The sequence below is a fragment of the Oenanthe melanoleuca genome, chromosome 13 (genome assembly GCF_029582105.1).
Source record: "Oenanthe melanoleuca isolate GR-GAL-2019-014 chromosome 13, OMel1.0, whole genome shotgun sequence".
NCBI lineage: Eukaryota > Metazoa > Chordata > Aves > Passeriformes > Muscicapidae > Oenanthe > Oenanthe melanoleuca.
The window spans coordinates 9,204,580-9,216,750 of NC_079347.1; the positions used below are offsets into that span (position 1 = coordinate 9,204,580).

Consider the following 12,171-nt stretch of genomic DNA (forward strand, 5'->3'; position numbering starts at 1 on the left):
AGACCTGAGCCTTGCAATGCCTGCTTTCCTCTTTTATTACTTCCAGCACAGTGGGCTGCACTGCCCAAAAAGTGTTATTATTACTGCCTCCTAAAGCCAACTTTACTTTTGCTTTCCTGCAAATGAGACCAGTCCAGCAGTCCAGGAATGGTTTTTCCTTGTCTGGGAAGCTGCTGGAGACCTTTAGAAGAAAACCAGTCTGAGGGCTACAGTGTTTTCCAGTAAAATGATCAAACAAACGAAAAAAGCCATTCTGTGGTGTCTATCTGAGTGGCTTTTGCTTTCCCTCTGAGGAGGCATGCTGGGGACCCAGCAGCCCCAATCATGGGAAAATTATGCTGGCAGCCTGTAGGGATTTGCTTTCACCTCCTGTGATCTTGGTGCGGAGGAGGCTTCCTGTGAATGTTGTGCACTGAAATAAGGAAAACCCCCTTCCCCTTAGGGCTGGGCCATCACAGGATGGGATTGAAGGGCTGCCAAGCCTGCAGCTCTGGGAGGTTGCTCTTCACCCTGGGGTCACTGCCCAATGCAAACCCCCAGCAGTGCCAGCCCCTCCTGCACAGGCTTCACATCCTAAGCCTTGGTATCTTCAGTGTTAAGTAATTTTGAAGTAGGAAACACATCCTTCTGTCACTTCTGCATGGCTGGTATACTGATGGCTGGGTCAGTGGTGCATGTTGTTCTGGGTGACAGCAGTAACAGCTCCAGCTCACTCCCAAGCCAGATCACAGCTATTTAAATGCCAGTCTGCTTTCATCTTTGCCCATGAGTCTCCCCTGCCCACTCACACTCTCATTCTCTGCTTTTGCTGAGTTGCCGTAAAAATTTGCTACCTAAGGGTCTTGGTGTCCCACATGGAACCAGCAGTGCCCACAGGTGCCCCTCTGGCAATCTCTGACAGTGGCTGGGCATGGAGCCAGTGAGCTGCAGCCAGGCAGCCATGGTCTGAGCCTGGCCCTCAGGCCCCAGGGCTGTGAAATACTGTCAGATCACCTTCAGAACTGTTGATTAGCAAAGAGGGAAGTGTTTTCTGGTGGTTTGGTGGTTTCTGCTGGAGTTTGTGGTAGTTGTGTTTTCTTTGTGTATCTAGCCACTGTTAGGTGCTGGTGTATGGTCCCTCTCTCCTCCCCTCATGTTTTTATTGAAATTAGATTTTTCACTGTAAATCTCACCTGTCAGAACTCTTAAGGGAAAAAAAAAAAAAAAAAACCACAACAAACCAAGACTGGGATCAGTGTACTTGGTCTCTGGTCCCCAGGGTGATCTCTGTTCCAGCAGCTCCTTGCAGAAATTGGACTGTGCCTCCACGCTAGGAAAATCCACCCTGTCCCAGTGGCGACTTGCAGTCCTGTGGAAACCCCTCCCTCTAGCTGGCTATTGTTTGCTGGTGAATTTGTGGCTGGTCTGTGCTCTGCACAGCTGGAGATATTCCAGCTCCTCTCCACAGCTCTTGTTTGAAAACAGCTCCTGTGGTCTCTTTGCTACAATCTCCCTGGTATCATACAGACCTTGGGTAGAAAAGTCCTTGATAGAATCTTGAGAATAGGGAATATCAGAGGGAATATCTGTGTCTCCATCCATCTGGGAGAATACAAGATTACTGTGTGTGAGCTCTGCTGTTTGGCAGGGTGGTCAGTGCAGCTGGACTCTGAGGGATTCCTGCAGGGGTGCACAAGGGACAAGTTCCTCCCATATAGTATGGGACAAAGCAAAAAACCTCCAGGCATTTAGAGAATGAGGACTGGTATTTCAGGCTGCTTTCAAGCCACATGGGGAGATAATACCACAGGAGAGGGCAGCTCTTCCCTTTTCTTCTTCCTCTCTCTACCTTCCCTGACACATACCTGGGCTCATCCCAGTGCAGGATACAGATACCCCACAGGATGGTCACTGCAGGGTGGGTTTGGTACCCAGCTCCTCCCAGAGCCCCAGGTCTGGAGCAGCATGTGGTGGCTGGACAGCAGTGAGAAGTAGGCTCAGGTCCTCAGCCAGCCTGTGACACCATCCCCATCCCCTGCCAGGCTGGCCAGGCAGGTAGCATGGCCACAGGGCCATGCCACGAGGGTCCCACTGGGCTCATCCAGCCTGGCCTTGATCACTTCCAGGGATGGGGCATCCACAGCTGCTCTGGGCAGCCTGTTCTGGTGCCTCACCCCATTGCAGTAAAGAATCTCTCCCTAATACCTAATCCAAACCTGCCCTCTGTTTAAAACTGGCTGTGACAGTGCTGACATCACTGGGACCCACAGCTTGAAAATGGCCTTGATTCTTCCACAGCTTCTTGTCAGCTGCTCTGGGCTCCAGGAATAGCCTCTCCTCAGCTCACCCCACACCACCACAGTTGGGCAGTTCCAGCTGCTTGGGACGAGGTCACTGGCTCGCCATAAAGGAGCCAGAGACAATGGGAAGTTTGGCAGGAGCATATGGATGGTGAGACACAGGGGTGCACCTCCCAGAAGCAGAGTGCTGCTGAGGGCAGGTCCAATTCCCTGTTGCTGAGGCAGGCGTTAATTGCTGCTCCAGTTGTGGATGCTGCCAGGTGGCAGTTGTCATCTGGAAAGTCCCTGCTGCTGGCAGGCAGGTCATCCAAACTGGAGCTCAGCCTGGATCACTCAGGGCATGAGCATTAGTCTGAGGCTGAGACAGTTTCGTGTACGGGCTACCCCCTTCCCCTTTCTAAATGCCTCCTCTCGGCCCCCTCCTTCTTACCAGCTATCTTGGCTGGGAGAAGAGCATTTTGAGGTGCTCCTATTGTGCCCCCAGGCAGCATCCCAGCTTCAGCTGGCACCAGGACCTTCTCAGCTGCTGCTCTGCTCTTCTCCATGTGAAACAGGCTGGCATCAGGGGGGATAGTTCTGATAAGTTGTGCTGTGATTCACAGCAGCTGCTTTATCCCCCTAGGAGATGGGTGAGACCTGGAGCCAGGATCCTGCCCCAGCTGTCCCCATGCCAGACTTCAGCAAGGGGGAGGCCTTAGGCCACCCACAAGTACAAGGAATTGGAAAAGCAAATCACATACTGCTCACAGGTGTTTTGTCTCCTTGGGCTTTGCTGACAGCCAGTTTTTCTGGCTGAGGAGGAGGACAGAGTGAGTCCCTGCCTGGCTCCTGGGGCTCATCCCCCAATACAGCCCAAACATCCCCCCAGCTTCTGGTTAAGGCTTTTGGAGTTGCAGATACTGCCCCTCACCAAACAGCACCTCACAAGCCTTTATGCACCCCAGAAATCCCATATGTTAGGCAGGAAGCCCTGGTGACAGTGCCCAGGTTTGTTCTGCTGTGGGTGAATGCCCCTGGCCTGTGTCTCCATCTTTCCTGGGATGCAGCCTTCTCTGTGACTCCAGCACCCTTCATGGGTGAGAGCTAGCCCCAAGTGGGCCTGCTGGTGATGCCTCCTCGTGTGACAGTTCTCATGGCTGTGAGTCACCCCGACATGTTCACCCCAAGCAGGGCTGGAGGGGAAGTGCCTTCACCTGGGTCACTTGTCTGGCTGCTGAGCAGTGAGGCACCAGCACAACACCCAAGACCCCCATATCGTTGGTACCAGGGGACTGTGGCACCATCTGGAGCCAGAGGAAGGTGACGCTGTGCTCCATTGCCTTGCAGGGATGCCTGGCTGGGAGGTAGGCGACTGAACAGCGGGCATGGAGGGCACAGGACCTTATCATATCTATGACCCCGGTGGGGGCTCAGAGGAGAATGGATCCACGGCCTTGGAGCGGCTGGTGGAGGAGAACACCCGGCTGAAGGAGAAGATGCAAGGGATCAAGTCTATCGGTAACTGCTGCCTGCCAGGGGGATGAGATTTGCCTTTGGGGCAGCCCAGCCTGTGCCCACAAAGCCAGGGGTTTTTGCGTGGTTGAGGAAGGGTGCTGGTAGAAGCTGGGGGTCTTGGCACTGGGGCAGCAGCAAAGCTCTCCCTGTCCTGGAGGGTTGAGCAGGATGTCTGAGCTTTTTCACACAGCGATGCAGAGGGAGCAAGAATTTTGCTGAACTTCTGGGATGTTTGGTGGTGGAATAAATGGCTGGAAAGAAAAGACAAGTGATGAAACAAGGACAGCTCTTTGGAGTTCGTGGGTGCTGGGAGCTGTTCTGCTTTTGATGAAAATCCCCACCTCTTGCAAGCCCTGTTGGGCCAAGGGCTTTTCCCAGGTGTTTCTCAAGGAACCTGATGCTGATTGCTCCCTGCGGCAGCAGGAACATGCTAGTGTTGAAATGTTCCAGCTGAGTTGTGCCACCCTCTTTCTTCTTGTCAGCCTTCCCCCGCTGCCACCCCCAGTTTTGCTTTCTGTCTCGTGAGCCAGCTTCCTCCTTTGAGTCCTTGGCTTCTGCAGCCGAATTTCCACCTGCCTCGTGATCCCCGTTGTGTCACCATGCCCTTACCTGGGACAGGGACTCGCTGGTGTGACAGCAGCCTCCCCTCCTCGGGAGAGGATTGCATTGTTCATGTCAGACCCCAGAGTGGGGAAGCTGGATCTGTAAGTCCATCACCCAGGCTTAAATTTGTCTCTTCTGAGAAGCAGAGGAGACCTCTGAGAGCCACAGTGGTGCCTTCTGCCTCCTGTGACCAGTCCTCTGTGTGTCAGCATGAGGAACTCTGAAGCCAGTGAGCTGCTGATCCAGCTTTGCTGTTGGATTTATCCCAGAATAGTTTCCAGATGAAGAAGGACTATTCTGGGCACTGCTCCAGCCAGACAGGGTTTTTGGTGCTGGTGGATGGGGCCACTGCAGGACAGGCCCTTGGGGAAGGAGGCTGATCATCCTTCTGTTGCCCACAACAGGAGAGCTTCTGGAGGAGTCCCAGGTCGAGGCATCCAAGCTGCGGCAGAAGGCAGAGGACCTCGTGAAAGACAACAAAATGCTGATTGGATCGTCTTCCTTGGAGAACTTGGTGGAAACTGGAGGTAGGAGATGTGAGGCTTATGGGGGAGGAATAACCTGATGGCTTGGAATCCTGATCTTGGGGGGAAGGAAAAGGCTGTGCAAGAGACTTTAATGAAGGGCCCTTACAGCTGTGTCATCTCTAGAGTATATCGAACTTCTGCCATCCTCCCTTCTAAAAGGAGGTTTCTGTCCCATCCCCATCAGTGGGGTAGAAATCATCCATCAGTGCCTGACCTTGCAGGGGTCTGCTGTCTGCATCCCTGTCCTAGGTGGAGAGAGGCCCTGCTCTCCCAAAGGCTCATGGCTGCATCCTTTCCCCTCTCCACAGCCGTCGGCCCTGATCCCAGCTTTGCACGGGCAGCCCCAGGCAGCGCCCAGCCGGACCTGGAAGCACGGAAATCACCTCCCAGTGTGAGTCTGCTGGATGTGGAAGCTGGTGCTGGCATGGCTGGAGAGGGAGGCACTGTGTATCTAATTAAAGGAAAAAGGAAGGCAGACTTTAATCTCTAGAAACAGGGATAAACCTGAAAGGGGGGTTCAGCTCCCCTGCTGTGCTCCTGGTGGTCCCTCTCTTTGTGCTGTGGGTATCTTGGGCTGCTATTCCCTGGGTAGCTCTCACCTGGCTGCCCCCTCTCTTCAGAGTTTGAGATCATTGCCATGGAAGCACAGGGATTTCCCCAGGAGAGCAGGAGAGCGGTGAGTGGCCCTGGTGCCTGTGGAATTTGGTGTGGAGTCAAGTCAGTGTCAGAGGTTTAGGGGTGTGCAGGGCTGCAGTTCTGTGCCCAGGCAAGCACCAGCAGGGCTGGCTGACCCATGTCAAGGCAGCCCTTGGGCAAACCACAGAGGTGGTATAAACTGGGCAAGGGTCCTTCCCCAAACAAAACTGGCCTGGCTGGGCCTGGGCGAGGGGCCAGTGAAGCAGCCTCAGCCAGATGGGGTTACCAATGTCTGCAGATGCCATAGGAGAGTGACAGGAAGAGCTGTGACAATGTAAGTGGCTGTTGGTGATGTTCTGATGTTCAGCTGGTGCCCACACTGAGTGGGAAGACCAGGCCTTCAAGCCTGGTCCATTGCTGAGAGGGTCTGCCCTAGCCAAATCACCTCTGTGTGCTCCGTTTGCTGCCACCTGAATGTCCTCCTGACTGTCATTGCCCCAGCCTGTCCTGCTCTGATTTTTTGTGTGCTGGAATGGAGGGGATCCAAGGAGAATGAACATCAGCTGGCACCACATGGTACTAGTAAGAGGACATGCTCTCCTTGCACATTCCTGTTTGTATTGGCCAGAGAGGCTCTTGGAGGGTTCAGTCTTACTGGATGCTCCTGGGGTTCAGCTGTTAGGTGATGTGGAACATAATGGGATCTGCTTGGCCACCAGCTGCTGACGCCTGAGTTGAGTCCAAATCCTGTGCTCACACCCGGATTCTCCCAGCTTGAGTCCTCACTGCCTCCCTTGCCAGCAGGGTGGGACAGGACATGGGTGGGAGGAACTGGCTGTGTGGTGCCCCACACACACCCTCCCACAGCAGGTTTGGGGCTATAAACTTCAGGGTCAGGGTGCTGAGGATACACTGGGCTGCCCTGTGGTGCAATCTGGGGCATTCCCACAGGCAGCAGGTGAGTCAACGTGGCTGGGAGCGGAGCAAGCGTAGGTGTTCCAGCACATCCCCAGCTCCTCCCAGCAGTGCCACATGTGCCAGCTGTTGTTCCAGTGGCACCTCCTAGGCAATAGAGGAGTTAACCAACCATACCAGAGGAGCATAAACCTCCTGGGGACTCTCCCCATGGGCAGGGTACACCCTGACACTGATGGGTGTGCCCTGACCTGGGCTTTCCAGGCTGCTGTTTAAATCCTGTGCACTTGGCTGTCACCTGCCAAAGGGCTCGGTTTCCTGGTGCTTGGCGTGCCACAGCAGCAGGAAACACAGAAGTAGGACAGGTGGAAGGAGAACATGGGAATTGGGGTAAGACCACCACCCCTTCCGGCATAGAGCAGAGTGTCCATAGAGAGGACAGTGTCAGGAGCTGGGATTTTTAGTCTTGGTGCAGATGGGAAGAACTCGGGTGGAGAAGAGACCAAGGGTGGAGATGCCTCCATTGCTGTCAGCAATTTGAGAGTGTGTTCTGCTCAGGCTGCCAAGGGGCACAGGGAATCCATGGGCTGTTGCGTGTCTTCCTCCACCTGGGGACTCGGTGTGCCACATGCAGCAGCTGGGAATCAGACCTTTATGAAGGCGATGAGTTTTTCAGCATACTGAGCGGAGCTGCAGAGTGTGTTGGTGCTGGCCCGGCTTCCCACCACAGCCCTGGGTGGGACATGAAGTTGATCTGCCCCAAGAGGAACTTTGCAATGCTCCTTGAACTGGTCTGACCACGCCTGATCCTGTCCCCATTCCCAGGACTTGGAGCAGCCCCCGAACGAGGATGCCAACCTGCTGCCGCAGCTGCAGCAGCTGGAGAACACGCTGAGTGGCTGTGCCAAGGAGGCCAGCAAGGACCAGGTCTTTGTGCGCATGGGCTACATGGCCTCCGAGCTCAAGCGCTTGGCCTCCAAGGTGCACAAGAACGAGCAGAGAACGTCCTTCCTGCAGGTGAGCGAGGGCAGGCCTGGCACTTCATGGAGATTTCCCCCCTTCTGTTTTTTGCCAGCAAACCCTTCCTGCCCACCCTGAGGTGGACACCCACCTCCTTAGTGAGGCCTGGTGGGAGGTGTGGGTGGCCCAGGGCTGGCTGCAGTCCTCATATTGGCAGTGTTCACCCTCCAGACGCTGTGTGAGACGCTGCACAGTGAGAACAAGGAGCTGCGCACCAAGCTGGAGCATGACCTGGAGCAGAGAAACCAGGCTCTGGAGAAGCTCAGGTAAGGATGGGCTATGTGGCTGGGAACAGGGCTGCTCTGGAAGCTTCTTCCTGCTGACCCATCTCTTCCTGTGGTTCCACAGGTGTGAGAACCAGGAGCTCCGGAGGATGGTGACACTGAGCAGCCAGGACAGTGGGAAGAGAGAAGCTGCCGAGCAGCAGCAGCAGGTGAGGAGGCAGCATCTCCTTGGAGAGGGCTGGGAAGGAGGCAGGGAGCCCGCTGACACATCAGCAAAGATGGTCTCATTTTAATTGAGCCCCCAGTATGACCAGCAGGACTTTTCAAGGGGATGGGGGAGGCAGTGGGAGGGGAACTGGCTTGAGTTTAGCCGGCCTTGGGCACAGCCTCCACAAAAGCCCTGAGGGTCCCCCCCGTGCGCGTCCAGCAGAGCGGTGCCATGGTGGAGAAGGCGCCGGGCAGAGAAGAGCTGGAGGCCAAGGAAAAGAAGGTGAAGATCCTGGAGCACCAGCGCAGGGAGGTGAGGACCAGGCTGGGAGGGAGGCACCACTGAGGAGGCGGGGAGTGGGTAGAGGGGGCACAGGGCTGGGATGGGACTGAGAGACTGGGGCAGGGCTTCAGAGCTGCAGGGAAGCACTGCTGGAGCTGGGATCTCCATCCAGCTGGTCCCCAAAGCGCTTTCCTCACAGGATTTTGCTGGGAACCACCACAGCTGGTTCGTAGCAGGGTTTAGGCTCCTGTTCAGCCATCCCTCTCTCCCTGCAGCTGCTGGAGGTGAACAAACAATGGGATCAGCATTTCCGCTCCATGAAGCAGAAGTATGAGCAGAAGGTAGGGCTGGGTGCCCAGGGAGACATTTTTACTGGGTGCTGACTGTGGGGACTGAGGAAACAACATAGGGAGGTTTGGGGGCTGCCTGTAGCTCCTTTGCTCCGTGTGGGTCCTTCCAGGCCAATGCCCCCACTCCCTCCTGGCAGGTCACAGACCTACACCAGGAGCTGGCTGAGGCGCGCAGGGCAGTGACCGAGCTGGAGTCAGAGCGGGAGCAAAAGCAACGGGATTTTGACCGCAAGCTGCTCCTGGCCAAGTCCCGGATCGAAACAGAGGAGGTGAGTCCCTTGGGAAGGGTGACAGGGAGCTGCCAGCCCTCTTGCCCTGCCCTGGCTGATCTACCCCCCACCCTGGGTCCTGCAGGCAGAGAAGGAGAGGCTGGCCATGGAGGTGAGGGACCTGCAGCAGAGGATGCGGTTCCTGCAGGAGCAGCTGGCTCCAGTCACCAGGCAGCGGGAATACCAGGAAAAGGAGATCCAGAGGCTGAACAAGGTGGGGCCCAGGGCACAACCCCTCACTGCAAAATGTCTTTAGTGTCCTCCAGTCTCTTTACCTCTCTCAAATCCAAAACTGAGCCTGATAACCCACTCTTGCCCAGGCAGAGACTTGTGTCAGGCTCACCACTTGTATGAGACCCACCACATCCCTCTGGGCTCTGAGGAAGGAGGGTTCAAGGAGGGTTTGTTAGGACAAATGCCCATGTCCAGTTATACCCACTTCCCACGCTGGACACATGCCCAGGGTCTTCCAGTGACATCTTGTGCACTGAACTTGCTCTGACCCTGCTCCCTTCTCTTCTCTAGGCACTAGAAGAGGCCTTGAATGTCCAAGCCTCTCCACCACCCATCTTTGCCATGGAGCCTGCAGGGAAGCTGCCACAGCAGGAGCTGCTGACCCAGAATGAGCTACTCAAGCAGCAGGTAGAGCAGGACACAGAGCCACTGGGGACAGGGAAGGAAATACATGGCCTGAATCTGCACAGCAAAGAGCCCTGTGTGCCAGCAGCAGCAGCTGGGCAGGTGTCAGTGCTGGGGTGGTAGGGGTTGGGGACCCAACTCAGCATCCTCCAGGCATTCATCTTGAAGGACCACAGCCACGGGCCATCAAGGCAGCCTGCATGCCTGGGGCTTGGCATGGCTGGTGGAGTCAAGGATTGCAGTGCAGTGATGGGGTTACTTAGGGGAGGTGTCTGCCCTCTGCCAGGTGCACTCACATTCTTCCTTCCTGCCAGGTAAAAATTTTTGAGGAAGACTTCCAGCGGGAACGGAGTGACAGGGAGAGGATGAATGAGGAGAAGGAAGAGCTGAAGCAACAGCTGGAAAAGCTGCAGAAGCAGTTGGTCCTCTCCAACAACCAGGTGAGCAGCGCTGGCTGCTACTAGCAGCACTTTGGGAACCCCATGTCTTCCCCATGTGTCTCAGAAATGCTTGTCCCCAGTGTCACAGTCCCTGTACGTGCCTAAGAGTAGGGGCTGAAGGAGGACAGGAAGGCCAGAGGTGTGTTTTTTCTGCTGCTTGTAACTGCCAGAGCATCTCTTTTCATTCATCTCCTCTTTCTACACCTTTACTGGGGGTCTGAGGGAGAGATTGGTGCAGGCATTCCCTCAGCAACCCTAACCCATGAAGATGGGGGTTGGCAGAGTGGGCTCTGCACTAACCCCTCTTCCTCCCAGCTGCGAGCCTCCAAAGACGACTGCCAGAGGGAGAAGGAGGAGAAGGAGAAGCTGAAGAAGCTGCTGAAACAGCATAAACAGGTAGGGATGGGAGGAAACCCTCCCTGGGCAGAGGGGCTGGGGGAGGCGATGGATGGTTGATGGGCTGCCCTTGGGATCTTCCCAGCATCTGTCCTGGCTCCTTTCAGGCTTCTGGAGAGAGGCTGCACCCTGAGCCAGGGCCAGGGCCGCTGGGCCCAGCCTGCCCCATGTACCAGTACCAGTACAGCCCCCCCATGGCTCACCCCATGTACCACGGCTACGACGAGTGGCAGCAGATCCGATACCCGCCAGCCGTGCCGGGCGAGCACACACAAGGACAGAACTTCCACCATTTCCCCCCGGTGAGACTCCAGCTGTGCCAGCAGGAGGGGAAGCAGAGGGTGACATGTGGGTGGGTCTGGGATTCGCTGCCTTCCAGGGCCACCGAGTCCCAGAGCAGGGAGCTCAGCACGTGTCCTAACAGCATGTGACTGCTCAGTCCGTTTCCTCTCCTCCTTCTCCTCCTCACAATCACAGAGTGCAGCCTCATGATTCACATCCCAGGTAATTGCCTGTCTCTGTTCCATCTCCTCCTGCAGCCCGAGTACCCCTGGCGCCCGCCCTGTGCCATGGCTCACAGCCAGAATGCCCAACCAGTGGCCGGGGTGAAACCAGTCCCCAAGGACTTGGGTAAGGCTCAGACCCTCCCTGACAGGGGTGCCCATCCTTCACCCTGAGACTGGAGCACTTGGCTAAACACATGGGGGAGGGATGGTGGCACAACTTTCCAGGCAGTGGCCATTTTTCCTTAGCCCCCACCTCCCATCAGCTGAGGGGATGATTTTGCTGTGGTCTTGGTCCCTGCTGTATCCCTGCCTCACAGCACCTAAAGTCAGGCTGAGCCCAAACAGCTCATGGAATTATGGCTGTTGGTGCTCAGGGATAACAACCATGCCATGGCTGGCATCCCTCCTGTGGGGCTTGTGGGAGAATGAAGAACTGTGCTTACTCTGTGCCACCCCTCTGCTGTGTCTCAGAACAGGCAGGTCCCGGATTGCCCTAATGCCAAGGACCAGCCACGCTCCAACACCAGTGGAAGAGGAGTAGGGGTGTGTGTGTGCCCGTGTGTGTGTGTCCAGGAGCTTCCTCCAGCTGCCAACACCTGTGTATGGACATGTGCTGCACGTGGGGGGCTCAGCAGCGCCTTCCCCCAAGGAAGTCATGAAGGAGGGACTAAAGGTGCCGGTGTGGTGGCAGCCAGCAGGGTCTCAGTCTCCTGCAGCCATCCCCTTCCCCACGAGGAGCCTGGCCTGGCGTTGCTTTCGACCCGAGCCAGGTCTTCAGGGAAGAGGAGCCAGTGTTTCCCAGGAGCTGCCCCAATCCAGAGCCCCTGGAGGAGCGGGTAACAGCGGGGTCTCTCCCGGTGGTGGGAGACCCCACACTCGCAGGCAAGTGCTGGCCGCAGCCATGGCCCGGCCTGAGGGTGGTTGGTGTCTTTGTATTTATTTAAGGACTGAAGTGTGGCTGAGTCTCTCTGGTTTTGTCCTGAAAGCTGCTTCCTGTCAGCAGCCTCTGCGTGGGGAGGGGCAGAGGGAGGGATACCAGGACTGTTGGTCTCCATGTGCTCGGGTATAGCCCTAGAGACAGACTGAATGCAAGGGGACCCCAACCCTTGCATGGGCACCCCAGGATCTGTTACCCCAAGTGTGTGCCCCCCACCTCTGTCTGTGTGCTGAGCTTGGCCCCTCACTCTCCTCTCTTGTGCCCCCCCACCTCTGCCAGGGCAGGGAAGCCCCTGCAGCCCCCTCTTCCTTTCCATGCAGTAGTGGCCTTGGGGACAGTCTTTGACATTGCACACAGCAAATCTTGCTCCACAAAATAGGTCTGGAGGGAAAAAGACCAACACAACCCAGTTTCTGTAAGCATGGCTGTCACAGGTTATGACAGCA

The 12,171-nt window shown here is 56.2% G+C and overlaps 1 protein-coding gene across 3 annotated transcripts; it reads left to right on the top strand.

The window, feature by feature from the left end:
• The first annotated feature begins 3,607 nt into the window (after positions 1-3,607).
• Positions 3,608-11,745, top strand: TNIP1 (TNFAIP3 interacting protein 1). Of its 3 annotated transcripts, none has more exons than XM_056502290.1 (16): positions 3,608-3,776; positions 4,781-4,903; positions 5,212-5,294; positions 7,280-7,471; positions 7,646-7,740; positions 7,823-7,907; positions 8,126-8,218; positions 8,464-8,529; positions 8,676-8,807; positions 8,893-9,021; positions 9,333-9,449; positions 9,761-9,886; positions 10,202-10,282; positions 10,390-10,584; positions 10,822-10,912; positions 11,260-11,745. In XM_056502290.1, the coding sequence occupies exons 1-16, from the start codon at positions 3,644-3,646 to the stop codon at positions 11,283-11,285; spliced, it is 1,767 nt and encodes a 588-aa protein (XP_056358265.1). In that variant the 5' UTR covers positions 3,608-3,643; the 3' UTR covers positions 11,286-11,745. The 3 variants fall into 3 exon arrangements, with proteins under 3 accessions (XP_056358265.1, XP_056358266.1, XP_056358267.1); XM_056502291.1 differs by having other exon boundaries at positions 8,129-8,218; XM_056502292.1 differs by lacking the exon at positions 8,126-8,218.
• Positions 11,746-12,171: the final 426 nt, after the last annotated feature.